The 23195-nt window shown below is 50.9% G+C and overlaps 1 protein-coding gene across 2 annotated transcripts in view; it reads right to left on the bottom strand.

The window, feature by feature from the left end:
- Positions 1-23195, bottom strand: part of NOS1AP (nitric oxide synthase 1 adaptor protein) — a 43020-nt gene that overhangs the window by 8673 nt on the left and 11152 nt on the right. Inside the window, exons 3-6 of one of the 2 annotated variants that reach the window (XM_076339834.1) lie at positions 1653-1745; positions 1201-1274; positions 449-557; positions 66-207 (exon numbers count right to left, since the gene is read on the bottom strand). In XM_076339834.1, coding sequence (XP_076195949.1) covers positions 66-207; positions 449-557; positions 1201-1274; positions 1653-1745 — 418 coding nt within the window. The remainder of the gene's footprint in view (positions 1-65; positions 208-448; positions 558-1200; positions 1275-1652; positions 1746-23195) is intronic. The other variant, XM_076339835.1, reaches the window with a different exon arrangement.

Below are 23195 nucleotides of genomic sequence, written 5' to 3'. Positions count from 1 at the left end.
TGCAGACCGCGTCTGTCAGGCTCCAGGACCCCCATGCCACCCCTGCCTCCACCCTTACAGAGTACCTGGGACATCCAGGTCATCCCCATTCCTCTCGCTGTCTCCGTCCTCCTGCCCGTCTGCATTCTGCTGGGTGTGCTGCAGGCTCAGCTTGTGGCAGACCTCAAACGCCTGCCCCACAGTCCGGACAATGCGCATGGCTTGGCTCTGCGGTGGGTAAAGAGAGGAGGAGCGTAACCTCAGCTGCCCTGCCTGGTGCCCTCCCCAGCCTGGCACAGCTCTCAGGGGTCTCTGTGCGCTGCTGCAGGGACTGAGCACAGCCGCAGGCACCAGAGCTCAGATCACCACAGTGCTCTGGGCTGCCTGCTGCCATGCAGTGCCACAGGGTCCTGCCCCAGCCGCCCCACCGAGACCACCGACAGCGGGATGAGCATCCCAAGACCTTTACCTTCTTCTTGGATTTGAAGACGTTGCACCTGAAGACATTGCTAGACCCATCCCTGGCAATGTAGCTGAAGATCTTTAGGTCCTGGGAGTCATGCGACACGTAGAATATCCTGCAAGGACAGAAAGAAGGGGAGGATATCAGCATATATATTACCCACATGCCCAGGAGACTGACGAGGCCACAGCCAGTGCTTCCCAGGGCACTGGGTGCTGGCAGATGCCCAGCCTCTCCAGCACATCCCTGCTAAAGCCCATCAGAAATTTTTTTGGCAGTGGTTTTGCCTCAGCTGGGAAAATCAGCCTGCTGACTCAGCAGCAGCAAGCATTTTGTGAAGGCAGCACAGGGCTTTCTCTGCTCAGCCCCCTGGGACAGAGCCGGCAGCCCAGGAGCCCTTCAGGGACCGAGGAGAGCAAACCTCACTCCTCCTGCCTTGCCTGTTCGGAGAGCTGGCCTTCTTGCTCGGGCACCTGCCCCAGCCAGCATGCCGCCCCCTCCCCAGCATGGCTGGGGCCCTTCCTCGCTCCCGTTCAGCTTCCCTGGGACACAGACGCCCCATGCTCTTAGCTTTTGCCAGCGAGATGGAAGAAAAGAGCTGGGGACTTTTGGAGAGCACAGCAAGCGAGGGGAGCTGTCCTCCCATGAGGATGGCGGCGGCTCTCCATGGTCAGTCCCCAGCACAGTACCGGTGTGGTGTGGGGTAAGTGGCACGGCAGAGCCACACAAGCCTCCGTCCCTTCAGTGGGCAGGCTTACCTGTAGATGGGATCGTGCATGACGAGCATTTTGTTCTCATCCCAGGCCCATTCTTTTTTCTGCAACAAAAGAAGCTGAAAATGAGTACGTCAGACGCTGCCCTTGAGATCAAGAACAGGGCAGACACAGTCCAGGGACAGACCCGGGAAGTGCTTGTCACAGCTCTGCTGCTGCTCCCCTGCAACCCTTTGCCGAGGGCCGGATCCTGCTGGGGCCAGCATTGTCCCACACCACCTCCCATGGGGCCCCCCGAGCCCCTTCTATGCCCACATCAGGACTGGCTCTTCCATCCTGCAGGCACACGGCTCATCCATGGCTGATCCCAGCCCATCCCTCCCTCTCCCAGCCCACCAGAGTTTCCGAGAAATTCAAGGACCCTGCAGGTCCCTGCACCACGAGGGGAGGACTCCCACTGCCCAGGCACTGGTGCCGCAGGGACCGGGGCTGCCTACCTTCTTCTTCTTCTTCAGAATGACCTTCACACCATCCACTGACACAATGAGACTCACTTTCTTCTTCTTGATGTTCTTGGCTTTAAACTCGTACTGCAGGGGACAAAAGAGAACACCTGTATTAGCTTTTCTGTGCCAGGAAAGCCCCAGGGAGGGCTGAAGAGGCTCCAGTGGGAAGGGGCGAGAGGGGCAAGGAAAGATTTCCCCGACCCCACGTGCCTCCCCAAACACACGCACATGCCCTCATCAGCCCGCGCATCCATGCTAGGACAGGACAGGGGGCCTTTTTGCCCCGCAGTGTCCCTGTGCCCAGCATCCGGAGAAGCACACCCCGAAGCAATCTGGATGGGGATAATGCTTTGCGCAGCCCAGGATGCTGCTAGGAATATTAACTTGTGTTTCAAAGGCACCCGCTCTGCCCCTCTGAAGGGCCGTACCTCCCCAGAGAGGGACCACCACCTCCCCAGCCCTGCCAGCCCCCGGGGCTCTACAGCCTGGCCAGGTTTGCCCTGCTGGCTTGTGGCCATTGCTGAGTTCTGGTAAGAGAAGCCTCATTTTGAGTGGGGCTTTTTAGGGGCTTGGTATAAAACTGAACATGATTGCTGAGGACTCTGTGAACCTCTCCAGGGGAGATGGGATAATGCAATTACCCACTTTGATTAGAAGTCACTGGACAGGAAAAAAAACAACAGGAACTTCCAAAGATCAGTGACTAAACACAAAGCTCTGTCCCAGCCCCAGGGAGAGAACGAGATTCCCAAAATCCAGCCACTTTTGCATTTAAAGTCTTTGCAAGCAGGGAGGGGGCTGGCAGGGGAATAGGCTAGAAAAGCCATTTAGGCTGAGCAACCTCCTGCTGTGGGACTTTTGGGGAGTCCCATAACCGGTCTACCATGGGTGCACCCGCATCAGGTACCCGGTGTGCTGGTCCCACACGCAGGGTGCTGTGCACAGCCGTGGGGACAGACCCTCTGCGCCCGCCCAGTGGCAGAAAAGCCTCACACCCTGTACCTCACACACCCGAGGAAGAGGAATTTAATTAATCCTCTCATTATTTCACCAGTCTCTGCAGAGGGAGCACAGGGCAGGCACCCCAATGCAAAGCCCTGCCTCCGGTCCGCGCCAAGCCTCCGTGTGACATTTCCAGCACTGCATGATGTATTAACTTTGGCAGCCAGAGCCAGCAGGCAGGAAAAGCTGCTGGCCCTGACCTGCGATCAAATGATAAAAGACCTGAAAATACAATTCCTCAAAGCCATTTTAAAGTCACCGATGGGGATGGGAGATACAGATGACTCAGAAAACAGCAGGGGAAGGCGGGGGGAATGCAGCTCCGCCCTCCCCAGTGCACAGACCAGGCAAGCTGTGCAAGCCCACCCGCTCTGGGGCTGAAGCCTTGGTGATGGGCTGGAGAAAGCAGAGCTCAGGCTCCCACCATGGCTACAGCCAGCCTCAAAATCCCCAGCACATACCCATATGCTGCTTGCAGGGCTTATTCCTCATGGAGAAGGGTCTCACCAGAGTTCCTCACCAAAGAGCCCACTGGGGTGGGTTTCCAAGTCCCATCTCTCATATTCCCCTTCCCCGTCGTTAAAAGCAGAGGTGAAACTGCATCCAAGAGCCACCTCTCCGTGCCTTGCTAAGACACCAGACCAGTACCAAGGTCACAGCAGTGTGCCTCGTACCTAACACTAAAGAAATGCCTTGATTTAGCCCCGAAAAGGTGAGCTCCAGCCCGGCTACCTTAGAGTAATTAACCCAGCACCTTCTGAAGCTCTGCATGTGATTCTTCCAGGAGCCACAGGCTGAGCTGGATGTTCTCTGCAGCACCCAGGATAACTGCATGGCACCTTGTAGAGCTGCAGCCTGATTTATTGGTCCTAATGATCATTGATTATAAACATCAAGTTGCACTTCCGAGCTGCTGGAGCCGTGGGGGTCCTGTTCTGGGCCATCCCAAGTGCTAACTGATGTGGGCTTGGAAGAGACAGCAACCCTGAAAAACATCTCAGGGTTAGAGAGACTATTTTTAGCCTGATTTTTTGGTGAGTAACAGCCCCAGGACAGCAATACAGACAGGCCAGGACGTTTCAGCAAAGATGCTACGCAGCTCCGGCATATGTTTCAGGGGCAGAATCAGTGCAGAGCTCCTCGAAGAGGCTTCCGCAATCCCTGGCTGCAGGCAAGGGATTCTGCCCGGGCTCACCCCGAGCCTGGCAGAGGGGAGTGCCATGGGGAAAGCTGTTTTGTCTCTGCCATGCTGAAGCCAAAGTCCCCTTGTGCTGATGGCTCACGGCAAAACTCCAGCAAGAACCGACGCGAGCAAAGAAGTCAAATTCTCAGAAGGGCTGACCAGCCAGATTTGTTAAGCCCTTGCATAAATCCAGGTCTTTATCCCAACGCTGAGGCGAGAGCCAAGCTCCTTTGCAAGTCTGAGCCACGCGCTTAGAGAGCTACTGCACACCCTGCCCCAACCAGAGCTCAGCACAATCACTCCAACGAGTGCAGATGCTCTTTGGGATACATTTCCCATGCAACAAAGCGCAGCTTTAGCCAATAAAACGCTAATGAACTCATGCCCACTGGGGTTCTAGTGAAACACTAACTGTAATTTAATAACAAATTAGCAAGCAAGAGGATTCAATAAAACGGCAATTCAGCCAAGCCGCCTCTTGCATCCCTGGGCTGCGCGGCGTAGGCATGCCGAGTCCCACAGGCCAGGAGATGTATTGCTGATTTTGGGGGGCTTTCAAATTTGAGTTTGGGTAAACAGGTGCAAGAAGGGAAGAAAACCACCCGGGAGAGAGGGGCAGCAGACCAAACTAAAAGGGCTCTGCAAAGCCCAGCAGGGCCTTCAACACTGTTCGTGTGCTGCTTCACCCCTGCTTACAGCCACAGAGTGCAATTTGCTCTGCCTTGTTCACAAGGCTAATTTAGCAAACCAGAGGGATTTCACCCCAAGCAGTAGCTTTGGCTAAGGTCAAAGTTCCTTTAAGCGAGATTTGAGCCACAGAGACTGTAAGGGATGAACCCAAAACTGCACAGGGCAGAATCTGTGCTCAGACCTCCCGGCTCATGGTGCAGCAGTTCAAATTAGCAGCAACCGCCCACCACCAGCTCCGCTCAGTGCCCTGTGCAGGGCAGCACCGCTCACTCACAGCCTGGCCGTGCCGGGACGCTGCTCACTGGCTACAGCAGGAGAAAGCACGTCTCACCGTGAGCCCCTGCATGCCCCAGCAACTGATGGTCACAGTCAGCCCGAGGCACCAGGAGAGGCACCAGCCCAGGTGCAGTACTCGGGGCTGGGCTAGGTACCCTGCGTGCACCCTGGCTCTCCCCAGCCCCAGAGGGGTAGCTGGCCCTACACTGCCTCCTTGGACCGCTCCCAAGCAATGGCCAGTCCTTTCCATTAGCAGACTACAGATGCCAGTATGGGCTTTTTGTTCCTGAAGACTGCTTGACATCTCAGATGGTCTCACTGACGTGCTGCATGCCAACAGGACCTGCCCTACAAGCCTGTTTACTAACTGGGCAATGGGAAACCTCTCTCCATATGACCAATCGGGACCTCCCTGGCTTGGAGCTATTCTTGACCACAGCTCTGACAGCCCTGGCCACGGAGATCTGCCGGGTCTGCCCACGCTTGTCAACATCCCTCCTTCTGCTGTGAAATGGAGAGAGAAAGCTTGAGAGACACAAAGCATTAGGGCTTTAGCTTTCCCTGTTGCTGGGAGGAGAGCAGAGGTGATGGTGGGGTGGGAAACGCCACCGAGACCGTCTGCACAGCCACAGCAACTGCTGCTGCATCCAAAACCCATGGGCAGCGGTTGACCCAGAGGAGAAGAAAACCTGCACGTTTCATAGAATCATAGAATAGTTTGGGTTGGAAGGGACCTTTAAGGGTCATCTAGTCCAACCCCCCTGCCGTGGGCAGGGACATCTTCAACTAGATCAGGTTGCTCAGAGCCCTGTCCAACCTGACCTTCAATGTTCCCAGGCACGGGGCATCCACCACCTCTCTGGGCAACCTGTGCCAGTGTTTCACCACCCTCAGCGTAAAAAATTTCTTCCTTATATCTAGTCTCAATCTACCCCCCTTTAGTTCAAAGCCATTCCCCCTTGTCCTGTCACAAGAGGCCCTGCTAAAAAGTTTGCCGCCATCTTTTTTATAAGCCCCCTTTAAGTACTGATAAGTTTCCAGGAATGTTGGACCAATGCCATACAACCCTTGCTGGGAATACCTGCATCCCCAAAGGTGCGCTAAAAATCACACCATTGCTGCTAAGGAGCTTCTCACCGACCCAATACAAAACTGCATGCGTGGCAAAGCAAAAGTGGGGTTTCTCAAAGCTACCAGTGTGGGACCCGCCCTGCTGCTGGGAGGGGATGGGGATGCTCAGGAGGAGCTTTGCTATGCATGGCAACAGGAGCAATACGAGTGCCTCTGTAATCGGGTGCAGGGAGCTGGGTGACAGCAATTCACCCCATGCTCTCTGGATACAGCATTCTGATTTTAGGTGACTACTTCAGCAGAAAAATCACATTTCCCTCCCTTGAGGGAACTCAGCTACCAATGGCTCCAGTTTGGAGAGTTGAATCCCAGCCTACTGTCTAATAAAGAAATGATACAGAAATAATTATCGAGCTTGGGATCAAGGAAGGAAAGAGGATTTGTGCAAATTCCCCATGATCCCCTTTGGTTTCACACCACGTAGCATTTCACTGTATTACTTATAACTAACTAAATGGTGTAATGGTCAGAAGATATTTCTTGCCCTTCAACCCAGGTAGTTTGCCCATCTTGGGCACAACTCTGGATCTTCAAATATCTGTAATAATACTACAAGTTTGGGTTAATTATATTAATTATTAGCTATAGCAATGTGGCAATCCCAGAAGATAGATAAGAAATAATTTCAGGGAAATGCACAGAAAATGGAAAGAGCAGAGAAACCCATCTGTACCCGGACTTGCACGGCTCCACAGTCAGTCTTCAGCTGAAGCTCTAAGCACTCTACTAAAATTTTTAAGCAAAGATTGAAAATCAACATTTCAGATATGCCAAATTTTAAAAATAAAAGTATTCAAGAAAAAAAAGTAAAGGTGGTCTTACTAATGAAAAGAAATATTAGATCACTTGTAAACTCCGACCAGCTAATTAGTGAATAAAGATTATCCCTTAATTTTACACTGCCCACAAAAAAACATGTTCATCATCTCAACTAGAAAAGAAGCATCTATTTTGTCAAAGCACGAGGGCCTTACCATTGACCTCAGGCTAGTGTGTGTCTATTTTCAACATCTGTCTTTTATGCAGAGTTCACTATTTAAATAATTTCAGATGGAAAATAATGCCAGCTGGCGTATGCATCATTGTGCAACACATTCCTACTGGCAGAGTATTAAAATTGCCCTTTCTGGAGAACAGAGTAACATATGTTGCTTAATAGAGAGCGCATGTAACCTTGTCATCTTAGAGTAAAATTATGCATGAATCCGAGTGCGATGGGTATGTGTGAAAAGCATGGAAAACTCAGCGTCCTTAGAAACATGTTATCTGTCCCTGTCTCACTGTTTTTACACGGTAAAAGTGTAAGAAAACTTGTAACCACGCACTGCAGGCTAGGTTAGGCAGATCAGGGAGATGATGTCTTTCTAGATTCATCACACACACACCCCATTCACAAGCATCTGAAAAAGGTTAACCTGAATAAAAATGCCCTCATTTCATTCCAGCCCATCTAAACTGCAGTGGGTACAGATTTAAGTCTGCCCACTAGCACTCTCCATCAGTAAGGGAAGGTACCAGGAATGCTATACGGTCAGATTGTGCTAGCAGAATACAATAAACGGGAAATTTTTTAATAGAAGTTCCCCTAAATGCATCGAGCTGTCCCTGTCCCCTTCCATCCTCTATCCCCTTCCTCCTCCTCAAAAAAAAAAAAAAAAAAAAAAAAAAAAAGTTTACAAGCTTGTACCAGGGAAAGAGCAGCGGTCTGAGAATTCAATTAATAGGGAAAAAGCAATTTCCACAAAACGCATTGCTACTCTGGTAGCTCAGGAGGTAGGGGAAAAAAAATCTGCTATAAGAAAAAGCATAGAAGGGGATGTATTTTTTGCCAGAAAACAGTATTTCTTTGTGTTTACAGAAACGACATGAAACTCTGAGCAAAGCCAGACCCCACAGAGCCACCTTTGCTGAACGCAAAGGGCTGGCTGGCAAGGACCCTGCGACATGAGCAGCCCGAGCTCTGCCCGCGATGATGCCCTTTTGGCCCTCCCACAGCTCCTGCAGCCCACTTAATCACGGGAATGAAACCACAAGTGCAGGGCTGGCAGGGGAGTGGGGCAGGGCGCTGGAAGCTGGCGCCCACCTCCCTCGGCACCCCGCGGCAACAGCAGACAATAAAATACCTTTAGAGTTAGACTTTAACCCAAGGTCAGCTCAGGCTAATGAAAGTGGGGAGACGTGCCAGACTAGCGAAGGCTTTCCCAGCACTTTGGGTACTGTTCTCTTGATGAAGAATTAACTTACTACAAAATGACAGCTGAGCTTGAGTTCAATCGGCACAGGCTCTATGGCTCCAAGAATTAACGACTGGGGGGGAACCACATACCTCACAATTTCTGCTGCTGAAAATACAGGGAATGAAAGTAAATCTCAGAAACGTACAGGAGATCAGGCGTAACCTGCAGGAGGGAAGCCTGAGAAACCTCGCATCGGATCCTAATACCAGTAATTGGGAGGAACGGTAAACAACAGCACCATGCCAGGGGACGAGGATTTTGCTTTACTGAACCACACAAGGAAATGGCACCAACACTGGTGCCCTCGGATGACTCACAGCCGCCCTCAGGCTGTGCAGGAAAGGGAACCAGAGAGGGACATGGCTCTTTCCTGGCCAGGGGTGCCAAGCTGCCCCAGGGATGGGCATGGAAAGCAGGGAGCAGAAGGAGCAGGAAGGCAGCATCTGCTGCCCGCTAGTCCTTCATGGCGAAAACACACCTGGAATTCAGCACCGGGGTCCTGTGGGAGTGCTATGAGCAGACCACAGCCAGGAACATCTCTTCTCTCCTTTATTTCCTTCTGGCACTTTGTTAACGGGAGGAGGAGTGTGACCCCCAGCGTTGGAGGGGCTGCAGCATGCCGAGGCAGGCAGTACAGTGAGCACAGGACTGCGACATGCCCATGTGTCCTGTGAACCAACAGTTTCTTGGACCAAAAGGCCAAGGAAAGCCCATGCGTATGTAAGGCACACGCAGCACCCAGCTTGTGAGATGCACAGGTGCTCTGCGCTGGGACTGGCTGCACGCATACGGGATGTGACAAATGCAACCGTGCCTGATAAGGATGCGCAAGCTGCGCAGGATGAGCCAGAGATCTCAGAAACATGCAGCACAAGCCCAGGCGCACTTCTGCAGGCAAGAAAGAGGCACAGAGAGAGGCTTCCCAGATGAGTTTCAGCAGGGATTGCTGACCATCCAAGAGAAGCCTAACACTTTCAGCTAAATGAGAGGATACGACCAGTATGTCTAAATACATCGGCAGAAAGAAAACAGCACTGGAGAGGAAAAGGAAACAATTTAAAATACAGCTTTGGCATAGTAGCAAACATGCACCCTGGCCAGGAGCAGTCTCGCAGATCAGAAGAGTGTCCCTAACCATCCCAGCCACACAGGTCTGGGAATAGCGGGGCGGTGTCCAGCAGACAGCTGGGCACGGTCTGCCACGCAGCAGGGAACGCAGGCAGCAACCGTCCTGAGAGCCCGGCTGTCAGATGGGTAGGGCAGCAGAGAGCCAGGGGTCCTACCAGTGGGGTACTCAGGCGTGGAGCATCACTCCCTCCCCCTGCCCTTGCTGTGGCTTACTGCCCTGAAAGCAGAAAGGCACCTGTCAGCCTGCCCCGGCCCGCATCTCCCTTGTGCATCGCCCCAGCCCTACTGCGGCAGCAGCAGATGTCAGAGGATAAAGCGGCTGGAAAGCAGGATACCTCCCAGGAGGGTGGTCAGCTTCATCCAAGAGGCATTTCTGAACAAGGCTTCAAAATATCTGTCAATCCACTGTTTCTGGGCTGCGCTTTAAGCCCATGGGGGACTCAGGCTTGCTGGAGGGGAGTGCACTGGAATACCTGCTTAGCCCACTAATCTGATCAGCAATAAATGGACTAAAACCCATTTTTAGAAGACTGCCTTAAGCCGCCCTACCAAAGTGCTGTGCTGCTGCCTGTGTCTATCGAGGACTCCCCTTTGCCGCAGGCATGCAATCCCATCACGGCTCCAGTGAGCACACGCTATCACCAATTCCCACATGCAGCTGTAAGGTACACCCAGCCGCAGGCATGCCCACGCACCACACATCGACAGGGTGGTCACCCACGGGGGGCCAGCAGCACCTCTCTGCTCCCTTCCGGGGCTGGGAGACAGAGGCAAGGACAGCGGGGAGATTTGGGGATCCCTGCAGTGTGGTCATTTTGCTTGTGCTCCCCCCTCTCCTGCTGCCAAAACCTGGGACAAAACCAGCCTGCAGCGCTCGTGCCTGCAGAGGGGATGGTTCCCATAGCAGGACACAGAGTCACAGAGATGTTTGGGGGCAGGACCAAGGTTCCCACTGGCTCCATCGGCAAACCGCTGGCACCACATGGGCAAACATGCTGGACACACCGCTGCCATCCTGCCAGCTCAGGTTTGAGCTGCTCCTCAGGCTTAAATTTCTCACATCATCCTGTCTACACCCCAATGCTGGTGGTTTTGCCAGTAGCTCGACTTTAATCAAAGGGCATGGTAATTTGGAAAGGGGGGAGGAGTAATGATGTATTGCATGCTCGTTCTTGGGCTTAACAATGCTTTTTAAAACTCTTCCACAGTTCCTCAGAGTTTGCATTTGCACATATGGGAAAATGCGTCTCTGAGGTGCGTGTGTTCATCTGAAATAAGATGCGATTTTGGTTTGTACTGACAAGGTCAGTGCCTATTTTCCCATCCAACTTCGGGTTTAATTTTGGTAACCGTCTGTGACGGTCGTAAGTACTGATGGGTATAAATGGGAATCAGTCTAAAAATACCCATGTTGTGAGAGCAGTGGAGCAGAGTTAAGGTTGCCACTTTGAAACAATCCCTGGATCACAGCATACCCATTTATCACACAAAATATGTTTTCCAATAATATTGAATATTTCACAATAAATTCCTTCTGCTCAGTTCTGCTATTTCCTACCAGATAGCTGCCTCGATCCACTTCCTCCAACCTCCTCTCACTACCTCCAAGTTTCACGAGTTGAGCTGGCAAACTGGGACACATACACAAGCCATCTTCAGTCCAAGCAGCTTCACAGGAATCTCAGAGAAATCAGAACTGGTAAAAATTAAATCAATATCAATCATAGAGTTAAAAGGGCAAAGTTCCCCTAGGTAACAGCCTATTCTGACCCCCTCTTTTGCAGACATCCATTTACAAGATGATTTACCTCCCTTACAAGAAATCCTTAGGGGTTCCACACACCCCTGTCCCAGTCTTAAAGTGTCACGTGGTTGTTTGTTTGTTTTTAAAAACCTTAAAATCAGAGATTCAAAGGAGACCTGAGACACATCAGTGTATCCCATCTCCCAAGGCCCCTTGCCCTGCTGCCCACGGCTGCTCTGTGTGTGCAGGGAGACGGGATGCAGCTGCACAGCCCACACAAGGGATGCAACCAGTGGTGCAGGAGCGCACTTCCCAGCAACATCCCTCAGCTCCACCCAGCAGCTCATCAAAGCCAACAACAGGTCCTTGTGCACGTGTTATTCTGCACATTCATTGGGGATTAACTAATACCAAGCTTATAACAGAAAGCTGGGGACCCCGTCCCAGCACAGCCATATCATTTCTCCCCCAGGTTGGGCACATGCAGCGATGGCTCTGAGTGGGAGCAAGCACTCGTGGGCTGGGAAAAGCAGCGCTTCACAGCCAGGCATGAAGGTCGGTGGAGACTGTGCCACAGGCTAGCCCCCAGCCTTGAAAACATCTCTAAACCCCTTTCAGAAATTCAAGGAAGTGATAACAGCACAGGCCGGACCCACGTGGGAGACAGCAAGCTCCCACCTGCCCTCACATGCTGCCATCTCCAATGACCAAGCGCAGCGTGTGCAAATTAACCGGTGCGTGGGTGTGTATGGGATACTGGTCGAACTGGTTGCAAAAAAACCCAGGCTTTGAGCGGCTCCCTTCGGTTAATGAAAACAAGGGCTCTGCGCACATCTGCAGGCACTGCTTTCGCACTGCTTTTCACAGCCCTGGAGATACAAGACAAGAGATGAGCTGTACACATTTTAATACTTACCACCTGTTGCTAAAATAAGCAGAAGCACATTCCTTGGAAACCCCACATCTGACTGGAATTTGTGGTATTTTTAATTAGATACGCATTGCTTCATCCTATGCAGGCAAAGGCAGCGAGTGCACAAGCTGTTTGGTGACGGCTCCTTGCAATCGCCCTTTGAAGAAGGTAAGAAGCTACAAGAGCCTAGAAATGGCCTCTATTCATCCCGCCTACAGCGGGTTTGAACCCATGTGCTAGAATGAGCTTGGCTTAAAGAAAAGCATTGCCATTTGCAGCAGTTTAGTCATGCCCGTTTATGGTAATCCCTAATTAAACTCCTGCCTCTTTCTGGCACGGCGAGACCTGATGCCCTGGGGGACCCTGGGCGTGCCGGGAGCTGAGCAGTGCAGGCAATGCCCAGCCAGGTACCTTCCTCCGCCTCAGCAGGAAAAAAAAAAAAATTTCTGTGTTCAAGATTAGCTTTCTTCCCCAAATGCTTTCTTTCTAAGACAGACCCTGCCTCAAGGCAGCTGAGATCATCCCCACCCGCACGGAGGGGGCTGGAGGCAGGGCAGACACCGCAGAAGAGCACAGAGTCACCCCAAATCCACCCCGAGGGCAGGTGACAGAGAGGGGCACCGTAAGAACATACCCACACAGTGCTTCAGAAAGGTGTCAGCTCAGCAAAGCGAGCCGAATCAGAACACAGCGAGATTTACGCCCCAAGTTGTGAAATACAGGAATTATTTTGGTATTTTTTTACTGCTCACCAAAGAGCTGCTCTCCCACAGTTGCATAAAAAGCTTGAGTAAGACCAGTTGAGAAGGCAGATGAGAATAGCCAGGCAGAAGAGCAGTGACAAACTGAAGGAAGGCAAGCTGGTAATACTGTAACTAAATCAGCAATTATGAAATTCAGACAATTAATAAAGAATGAATGAGCAGCAGCATTAAATGCTTAGCACATCAGAAACAAGCCAGCCCTGTGGGGCTCATTAGATGCTGGCGGTGCTCAACGGTGTTTCTGGGTTGTAACTGGAGAAAAGAGGTAATTACTCATATCACACTGTTTTCATGGCTCCTATTTCAGCAATAACTAATGCAGGTATTAGAAATCATTCACTAAATTCTACATGTTAAAGTCAACAAGTCAGAATAATGTCCTTTAGAGAGATTTAGAAAGAATTATAGAAAAAATTCCAAGCTAACAGAAGTTGCAAGATTTTAGGCAGAGTTAGAAAACAGCCAATATAGGACTTAATGTCGAGCAAAAGGACTGCAGCGCAACTCGGCACAGCACTAGTTCTATGCAAGTTGAAATCCTACCTCAATGAAATTAAAAGCACACTTCACAAAGCTATTAGGCTAGCTAAGAAACTTAGAGAATACATTGCCGTTTCCGCCTTTGCATGCATTTTGACAAAAAAGTTATCTAAAGTGACCACACAGCCTAGATTAAGGGGCTGAAATCCACCTCACCTGTGGAGCCCCAAATGAAGCAATGACAGACAGACAGATGACACAATGCCACTGTGCTTCCAGGAAACCCCACAGCAAGGAGAGCACAGCAATGCTAATTTTTATGCAGGTCTGGAAGAGGAGTATTTGCTATCCAGGTCAAGTGTACAGGAATTTGGCATCTACTCATTTCAGGTTGATTTTATATGGTATTGGCCAAGCAGTCTCCCAAAGGAAAAAGGAACAGAAGCTGCATCCACAAGATGCAGAAATGCATCCTAAAAAAACCCTGGAGACATCGAAAGGTGTCATCCCAGTGGAAAGGACACTATGAAGAAAGTGTGGTCTTGGGCATATGAGCAGGGCAATGTGCAGCAAAATACAAAGGTGACATTATCTCAAAACATAGCACTGTTGAAATCACTACTAATATAATCCATCCTGACATAACATGTTCTGCTTTATTGTACAATTCAAAGAAGCAATAGAAAAGAGTTTAGAAAAAAGCAACAAGAACATGAGGCAGGTCTCCCAGACTCCTAAGTCCCAGAGGTTAAAACAAGCTCTTTCTATTTAGCTTATCCAAAGATTAGGCTAGGAGGGGACTTGTCCGCAGCTCAGACCTGGGACTCGGAGAGAGCTTCCTCACATCGAAGGCTTTGACTTTAGGCAAATGCAGAAGATCGACTAGCTGGGAGTTGAAGTAGGATCCATTCAAATCACAGAAAGAAATGTCTTTTTTCACAGGAAGCTCAACGGGACCTGCACCCTGAATCACACTCACCACCAGCTTTGGGCCAATTACTCTGGACTTCTCTTTTTTTAGATATTGAGGATTTCTTAGCATGTACGTAGAGGTCAGCAGAGATGTGCTCTTTGTGTTTCCAGTACTGGAGAGATACACCCACATCCCCAAAGTTCCTGGGGATCAGGGAGTGTTTGAAGGAGACCAGACCAATCCCATCTGTCATGTTAAGAGGGAGTAAGAAAATGTCATTGGAGCAAAATGCCAAAACAAAACTGGAGGCCTTGGAGGGAAAAAGAAAGAGATGGCTCTCTATAATGCATATCGCTATTGCAATCCAAGAACAACACTGTAAAACATCACAGGTGGGGCTGTTTTCGGTTAAAGAGATAAGCTGAAATTTAACCATCTTTGCTGAAGTTTCCTGCGGTGAATACTAACTGCAGGCCAATTTTTGCAGTTTCCGCTGAAACGGATCAGCAGTTTCCGTAGGCAAGCATATGGCAAGGAGAACTGGTTTGGTTGGGGTGTTTGTCCCACCATGTTATACTCATGCTGGTGAAAACCAAGCGACAGATTAAGAATCACTAGGATCCTCACCCTCCGTCAGGGAAGCCTGGCCTCAGAAGGAAACATTTTCTTCTCTGAAAATTCATCCATATTTGGCTACATTCTTCATCTAGAGTCTTTGCCCTGGGTAGACTTCACTCCAGCCTGGGAAAGTCCAATCCCTCCAAAAATCCCAGTTAAAGCACATCACTTCACCCACTGGCTATCATCCACGGGGACACCGGAGCAGCTGGAGATCACATCCGTGGCCGCAGTGCTGTGCTGAGAAGCAGCAGCCCTTGTGTGGCCATCGCAGCCTCCCCGCGGGGCGAGGAGATGCAGGCAGGAGGCGGCAGGGGACCTCCAGGGCTTTCATCGTGCTTTGCACACTACAGCCCTTCTCCGCTGGGACTGGGAGAGTGCTCGGCTCCTTTTATCTTGTTCTCAGCTGTGCTTGTTGTTCTGCTGTCCTACAACAGACACATCCTTTCTTCCAGCTCCCTAATTAAACGAGATCCATTCCACAGACCAGCTCACACAATAGTTTTTGCAGCCTCTCCTCTTAAACAGATGTGATCCTTTCCTCTGCTCCTGCGCACCGCAGGAACATGCCGTAACACACCCACCCTTACAGCTCTCACGGCCACAAAACCCTGTGCCAAAATCCTTCTCACCTTGCTGCAGGCTGCGAAGCAGGCTCTGATGCTGCTCTTCTCCCTCGGCCATTTGTGTACAGCATCACCTGGAACAAACCTCCATGCTGCACCAAGCCAAAACCACTAAGCATTAATTTTAGCAGTGAAGGAACTGGGGCATGTGGCATTTTTTTGCAAGGCTGCAGCTCCGTGCTTTGCCTCTCTTCTGAGGTGATGCAGCAGAGGAGAACACTCCAACAAATTAAATCAACGGGTCCTTGGCCTTCGAGGACTGGCAGAGCAGCACAAGAGCAGAAAGGATCATACACAAGAGCAGCATTTAAAGTGTTGACTTCAGCTTGGTTCAATTTTAATTCAGTCAAGTTCCCTGCACAGGGATGCCTCCTTTGGAAAGAGTCTGACAAGTCACTTAGTCTCCCTGTGTCTCAGTTTCTCATCCATGAAACAGATATTAAATATTGCTTGACCCTGAACTCCCGGCTTGTGAGGTTTTTCTTACTCTTTCCTCTCCTTTTCCTAAGCTATTTCTCCCCTTAATCACAGAGCAAGAGCCAGGTATCATCTCTGGACACGCTCACGCCTGGCTGGAAGAGGCGGCTGCCCGTGTCTTTTCAGCTCAGGTCCATGCAACATCAGCTTCAGCAGTCAGCACAAGGGAGCGTTTGGACCCCACTCCATCCCAAGAGTAAAACACTGCCATGATGGCAGCAAACTGATGAAAGCCCTGATTTATTAAAAAACACAGGAAAATTCCATGTTGCATTAAACCAGAAGAAAAAAACCTCCAAATAAAAGCAATGCCATGGGTGTGAGGAGACACAAACTCAGGGGGATTGGAAAAGGGGGATGGGTCCAGCTCTCCACCGTGCTGACCAGGAAAGTGCTGGGAGATGCCAGGATGAGTTGCAGACCCTGAAATCAGCCACACCTCATCATCCTCCTCTCAAACCCATTTTCTCCTCTCAGCAACCTCTCAGGTTTGCCAGGAGCTTATTCTTATGCACAGTTAGGAATTTACTCTAAAATTCAAAGATAACTGGAGATGGTTATCTTCGCTAGCAAGTTTCTAGAAGCAGAAGAGACTGTCACCTCTTCGTGACAGTGGTGGGGCTGGACAGCACTGAGCTGGGTGTGTTATGGATGGTGACACTCAACACGGACCTTTCCCTCAATAACAGTATTTTCTGCAGAGGTTTATGCAAGTTAGAGGGTCAGACGATCAAAGGCAGCTCTGTCACCTTGCAGAAGGAGCAGAGAACTATCAAAGGATGATGGTTTCTGTAAGAACTCTTCAAACCCTCACAAACAGTGATTACCAGTGCTCTCATGACCCCAAATCTCCTAGAACAAGCTGCAGACCTCCCCCCTGACAGCCAGACTAAATCCAATCATGCCTGTAAGCCAGTGTGTGCAACAAATCACTCCTTTCTAGGCAGGAAGAAAAGCCAGAACGGGCACGCGGAGAGCAGGAAAGCCACCTCGGCACCACCAGCAGCTTCCACAGCATTTGCGGCGCTGCAGATGTTATGTGCGTCAGTGCTCCAGCTGCGCCGTATTCCTGCAGAAAGCAAGGTTTGCAGCACTGGATTCCTTTGCTTCTAGTGCAGCTGAGCCTTGGCACCGAAGCGGGCCTAGCAAAATGTGTGTGCAACATGGAGAGCCTCAAAGGAAGGAGCCATGGAAAGCCAGGGGCACCTCTCCAGCATGCACCGACACCCCTGCACGTGCCCTGCTGAGCCCAATGGATAATGCAACTCCTTAGTGCAATGTTTAAAGAAACATTGCCAAGGAAGAACAAGCATGATGCAGGAGGAAGAGGAGGGAAGCACAAGGGCACAAAAGGGGACAGACATTTGTGAAATGACTTGACAGGCTCTCCATGAATTTAGAGAGGGGGTGGGAGCCGGCAGAGCACCCCCTGTCTGGGAAGGACCAATGCTGAAGGTCTGTCCTCTCCCCCACATTCAGGGATCCTGGCAGACGTTATTCCCCATCCTCTCCCTTGAGCTCCCAGCAGATATTTGCTGATGGCTCAGATGATGGCATCAGCAAGCCGGTAACGTGACTCACTGCGAGCACTGGTGGAGAAAGCCCCCAGCCAGGGAGCAAGATGAGTCACGGGGAGATGCTGTCGGCTCTCAGAGAAGGAAGAAAGCCCAACCAAGGAAAGGCAAACCCAAGCAAACACAGGGCAAGGATGTGTGACGGGGACATAGGGGACATGAGGCACCACTGCCTCCCAGCTTTTTGCCAACAGCTCCAGTCTTGCCCCAGGCTTGATGCCTACCTGGGTCCCAGCCCTCTCAAAGCCATTTGCCTGGCTACAGGCCAGCATCACCCACCAGAGGCATTGCTGCTTGCACTGGCATGCCCAGTGTCAGTTGATGTGCTCCTGCCAGAGCCCTGAGCAAAACCAACCTGCGGAACACCTGCCCAGAGCAGAAGGGCCGAGCACCCCAGAGAGACACGAGGTACGGGGAAGACCATGCACCAGCATGCGCCTCCTGGCTCATCAGCCTTCCCAAAGCATACTCCCCTGTCTGGGTTATGGTTTCCTTCATTCTCGCTGGCTCCACAACCAAGCTCTCTGTCCAGCTGGGAAACCCCTGCTCTTTCCCAGGCTGGACCCCCTGCCACCAAGCTCTCCTCCCCACCATGGTTTGGAGCCTGGCCACAAGGGACATGCTGCTGCACCAAGCCTGGCAACGAACGCTTAGCTAGGGCACTGCTGAAAGCCAAAAGGCAATGAGCTTATCACGACTTATTTATTAGGCCAGCTACCGGGGGAAGAGGATCATGTCCGTCCCTCGTCTCACCAGGACCTGTCCGGTCACACGTCCGGCTGAGCCCAGTCATTACTGCCACCGCATGACCCAGCAAGCCCGGCAGACAGCCGGCACAAGCAGTACTTGGTCATGTCTGCTCAGGAACGCCCTCCCAAAGTCCCTCTGACCAGCAGTGCCCAAAGCCCCATCCCTACCCGGCTTCCTCCGGGGCTCAGACCTCGCTTTCCAGCGTTAATGGCTCACGCTTCACACCTTCTTACCAGTTCAGATGCCTGCCCTCTGCCACATGGAGTCATTTACCTCCTTGAACTTGTAATTTTACTACATGTGCATTACAACAGAGTGTACGTACAACTCACACTACTTAACGCTGCCAGTAACCTTCAAAGCTTTGCTGGAAAGCACTCACCGCATCCTGGCCATGGTATTAACACAGACAGCAAAGCCAGGGCCACCACGCTTTGGCCAACTTTCCTGGAAACCATCCCTCCCCTATGGGCAGTCTTGGTCAAAAGGCTGCTCTGGTGAATCTGGGTACTAATTTAACCAGTTTATTGATTAAATACTAATCACAGGATGAGATCCTGACTTATTTCATGCAATCGAGTAGGCGGCATGTTGGTAGCAATACCGGACTAGCCATTATTTTATTACGAAGTTAGGGGCACTGGTGGTGCCGGGAGAAATGCAATGAACTTGCCCAGAAGCCTTCACCCTTTTTACTGCAATTGTCAGAACACTGAAAGAGCAATTGAAATTATTACAGATATCCCTTCGGTTCCTCCCAGATCTAATACAATGTAATCTTGTTCATCTCAGATAATCACATCAAGTCATTAGCTCGCCGACAATTCACTGAGTGCCGAGTGCCGTGACTTGGCAAAGAGCAGGCTGCGCTCTTCAGGCGGCCAAAGCTCGAGCATCTCCTGGCCAGCCCACTGCCTGCTGCCCAGGTCCCCCGCAGGCAGCTGGGGGTGGGCTGCCCCCAGGCAGGGCTCATGCATGCAGGGGCAGCTCGCTTTCAAATCCTGCTCCATTTTACAGCAGGGACAGCCATGCTGCTCCTTGCATGATGAAAGGAGGGGGGAAAAAAAAAAAAAAAGGCATCATTGTAAATGACCTAACGCTTTTAAAAACTCGCCATGGCAGGGACAGGGGTATCTCAGAAATATTTTAATTAAATGAGCTCAAAATTACACCAGGCGCTCTGCACAAATAAACTGGCCAAACGCATCAATTTTCACACCAGTCCGACTGCATGTGGCTTGCAGAGGATGCAAAATCTTGCTTTAAACAAGCTTGTTGAAATTCAGCAATTTTGCCAATTTGCTAAAATAGAGCTTAGCTATGCAAAGCAGCAGAAGTCCCACAAAATCAGATGTACCTGACAGAGTAGGAGGTGTAGAGGAGCTAGATTTTAAAGTGCTTGAAATGCCTCCTTGTTTTGAGCCTGCAAAACTCAGCTGGACACTTCCCAGAAAAAGGCTTGCAGAAGACTTTCACAGAAGCAGCTTTTAAGAAGTGCCTATATAGGATTTCATCCTTTCTGGCATCAAAGAAAACCTGGATTAAAGCTGCACTCAGCAATCCAAGTAGCAAAAAAAGGATGATTCCAAATTCTCTAGAACGACTGCACCAAGCTCCAGCCAGGTAGCACCGGCTGCACTGGAGACATGCCAGGAGCACAGACAGGAAAGCATTTGCATGTATTTACATCATGAGAACATAAAAAATACACGGTTATTGTTGTCATTTAGGGCTCCATGTGCTCAGCCATTCTGAAAAAAAAAAAAGAAAGGATGTTTTGCAGCTAGCTCAGGCACTTCAAACTGAAATCTTCAACAACTCACAGTCCTTATGGTTCGGAAGATGCATCAGTTGGGCTCTTGCTCTCCAGTACCGTAACATCCTCTTTGGTAACTGACGGACATATGACCTGTCCCAGATCACTCTCATCAGCTCCCATCTGAATTTCTCAAGCTTTGCCTGTGGCTGGCACAGAGCAGAAGAGCACTGTGGCCTCCTAGGAAGCTGCTGCTTCCTAGGAGAGCCTGGGCAAGGAAGGTCCCCTGGGCTCACACCAACAGGCCAGGCTGGCTGCAGCTTTAACAACCATTTAGTTACTGTTGAGCTTGGGACTTTTTGACGTTCAGGTGCCCACGGGTAACTATCTGGACTTATGGATCGGTTTCTCACACCTTGCATCCAGAGGAGCCAAGGAGCATTTTGAAGGCCAACCTACCCCAGCAGTTTAGGGCATGAAGCAACATGGACTGGGTCACCCTGTTTTGGGATGAGGAGGAGAAGGGGTTCAGTTGTACAAACACAAGCCCAACTGCTTGTCAGGAAAACAAGCCCTGGCCTATTGTATTTATTAGTACTGACGTGGCCATCGGTGCTCTGCAGGAAAGCCAGAAGACGTAGGCTTTGGGGGAAAGCTGCAGCAAACGCTCATAAACACTGTCCAAGTGCATCCTTGGCATGGTTAATGTCCTGTTCCACTGAGTCCTTTCAGGGCCAGGGATTTGCACCAAGACGCGGAGCAAGACGGGGCTGCGTCCCCAGTAAGCCCAGCCGATGCAGGCAGAAAAAGCAGGAAGGCAGAGGCAGCTGGCTGAGCATCTCCCCTTCCCTCCTTGCCCCTGAGCTGCAAGAATCCTGGGAATTCTCCAACATCCTCCTGCTTCTGGACAGAAACCCTCCCTCCATCCAGCACCATGAGGATGGCCATGCCACCGCCAGCCCTTTAGCAGGGGGGAGGAAAGGGATGGCATCCCTGCCCTGCAACGCCAACTCCCTGTATAAAGTCCCTCTCAACCCAGATCCACAAAAGGGACAAGATTTGGGCTTAAAACATTTTGCTCTGGTGGAGCCGTTCTGCCCACAGCCATTGCTCTGCTTTGCTCTCGGGAGAGTGGCAGCAGGGTGGCAGAGTCCAGCCCGGAGCAGGAATCCCAGCAATGCCAGCTATGCCGTGTCCTCCTCTTTGCCCCCAAAGGGTCAGATCTCCATCTAAACAGGAAGCTGGGATCAGCCAGGCCCGTGCACTTGCCCTCGGAGTCCCAACTGCTGGGGAGGAGAGGGGAGGCAGCACTGCAGGAGCTGCTGCTGCTCATGGCCCCGTCCCTCCCTGCTCCCAGCCCAGCGCAGGCAGTTATGGGGGGCTTCCAGGGCGCTCTCCCCCTCAGGACCCCTGCTGTCGGGCAGGGTGCTTCCTCACTTCTTTGCAGGATCTTTTTTTTTGGTCATTTAGTAAATAGAGGCAAAGCCCAGTAAGCAGCTAGGGCAAAGGCAGCACTGAGAAAGGGGAGTTGCAGCAGCAGGGGGACGGTGAGGGTCCCCCTCCTTCACCAGCAGCAACTAACTCCAAACAAACTGGGACACAGCACTTTCTCCCTAAACCAGGGACTGCATTAAAAACCATACAAACCTCAGGGTCAGCAGCTGCTTCACACACCACACACAGAACCGCTGCAGCTTGCACTTGAAGATCTCTCACTGCTTGCTTTCTGTGCCTAAATAAGCTTTTTCTTCCTCTGGTTTCCCCATGCCAGTATTTTGGGATTACTTTATTCCTTAAAGAACACAACTACCCTTCTGCTTTAAGAAGGACACGCATTCCTTGACCTCCAGCCAAACTGAAACCAGCCTCCGGCACCCAGCCCAGCCAGCGAATGCCCTTGCAACGCCACGGTAACATCTCGCTGCTGGGTGCAAGGGCAGCGCAAAACACAGGAAACCAGGGAAGGGCTATACACATAAACTCCAGTCAAACAAACCATCCTGGCATCACCTTCACAAACAGCACCCCACGATAAATAAACAGACATTAAATGTCTCTCTGGCCGATCTGATCTGCAAACTCACGGCCTTTCAATGACTTGCATCTCTCCCGTCTTACACTAGACCAAGAAAGCCTGAGCACGTTTCAAGCACATCATTCATCATGAGAAATCATTATTTTGCCCTAATTTGTGTCCTTTCCCTGCCATTCAGAGCTTTATCTATGAATTTTCTTGACTACGCTTAAGTTTATTTATATTGGTCAACAAGGATGTTTTGGTGGTTTTTTTTTTTTTCCCTAGGGTTTATTTAAGCCCTCAAAGTTGTGCCAAATCTCCCATACTGACATGGAGTTATGTGATTTTGGGGCTGGAGCTGCATTCTTTCAAAAGTCTTATCTTGAAAGGCAGCAGAGGAAACAGCTGTTTATAAGAGCTCTTGATGGCGTGACCGCTGTTCTGTCCCAAACCTCATTTGGAACCAAGGTGGGCAAACCTAATGCCATAAAGGACTTCTCAACTTGTGCACCGGCCACAACATTAGCCACCACCAAGAGGACAGGGTAGCAGGTAGGAAAGCTGCTGAGAAAAGCCCACAAACTATTTACACACTGAAAGTTTGAAACAGAAGAGCCTTGCAATCTGTATCCTTGGGATATACTCCTGTCCTTGGGATAGGATACTCCTCTCCTCCTCTGGCGATGAGAAAAGAGAAAACGAGATTATAGCAAGAGTCTGCAGGAGGGGCTGAGAGAGGAGCAGGTCAACAGCCGAGCTGCTCAGCCACACGAGCAGGTCCAGTGCTCATGGGATCCCACGAGGCCACCAGAAAGGCAGCTCATGCATTACTCAACTCCCTGCAACTATCCTCAGCTCCTTCCAATTAAAAGTGCTTGTTCCCAGGAGAGCACCATCCCTGGAAGATAGGGCAGACCCCTTGCTGTGACCCACAGAGCAGACCAAATTACCTGTGCCTGTGGCCACACCACCACCACGTACATCGGACCAAGGTCCAACCACTGCCCAAAGTGCTGTCTTGTGCATCGGACAGCAGTCAAGCTCCTGCTGTTTTAAGCCTTGGGCAGCGAGCTCGCTGGGTGTGTGGTTTGCTCACCTCCCGGCCCACCCTTGAACACTTTCCAGTTGTGCAGGCGAGAGGCCAAGGTGCAGAGGAAAAGCTCCTCTCCTGGCTATCGGCCAAGCATTATATGGCAACAGCTCCCCGTATCCTGACTATAAGTATTTTGGGAAGCCAGATGACTTCATTACCAGC

The sequence above is a fragment of the Aptenodytes patagonicus genome, chromosome 5, assembly GCF_965638725.1.
Source record: "Aptenodytes patagonicus chromosome 5, bAptPat1.pri.cur, whole genome shotgun sequence".
NCBI lineage: Eukaryota > Metazoa > Chordata > Aves > Sphenisciformes > Spheniscidae > Aptenodytes > Aptenodytes patagonicus.
This window is presented reverse-complemented; position numbering and strand designations above follow the sequence as displayed.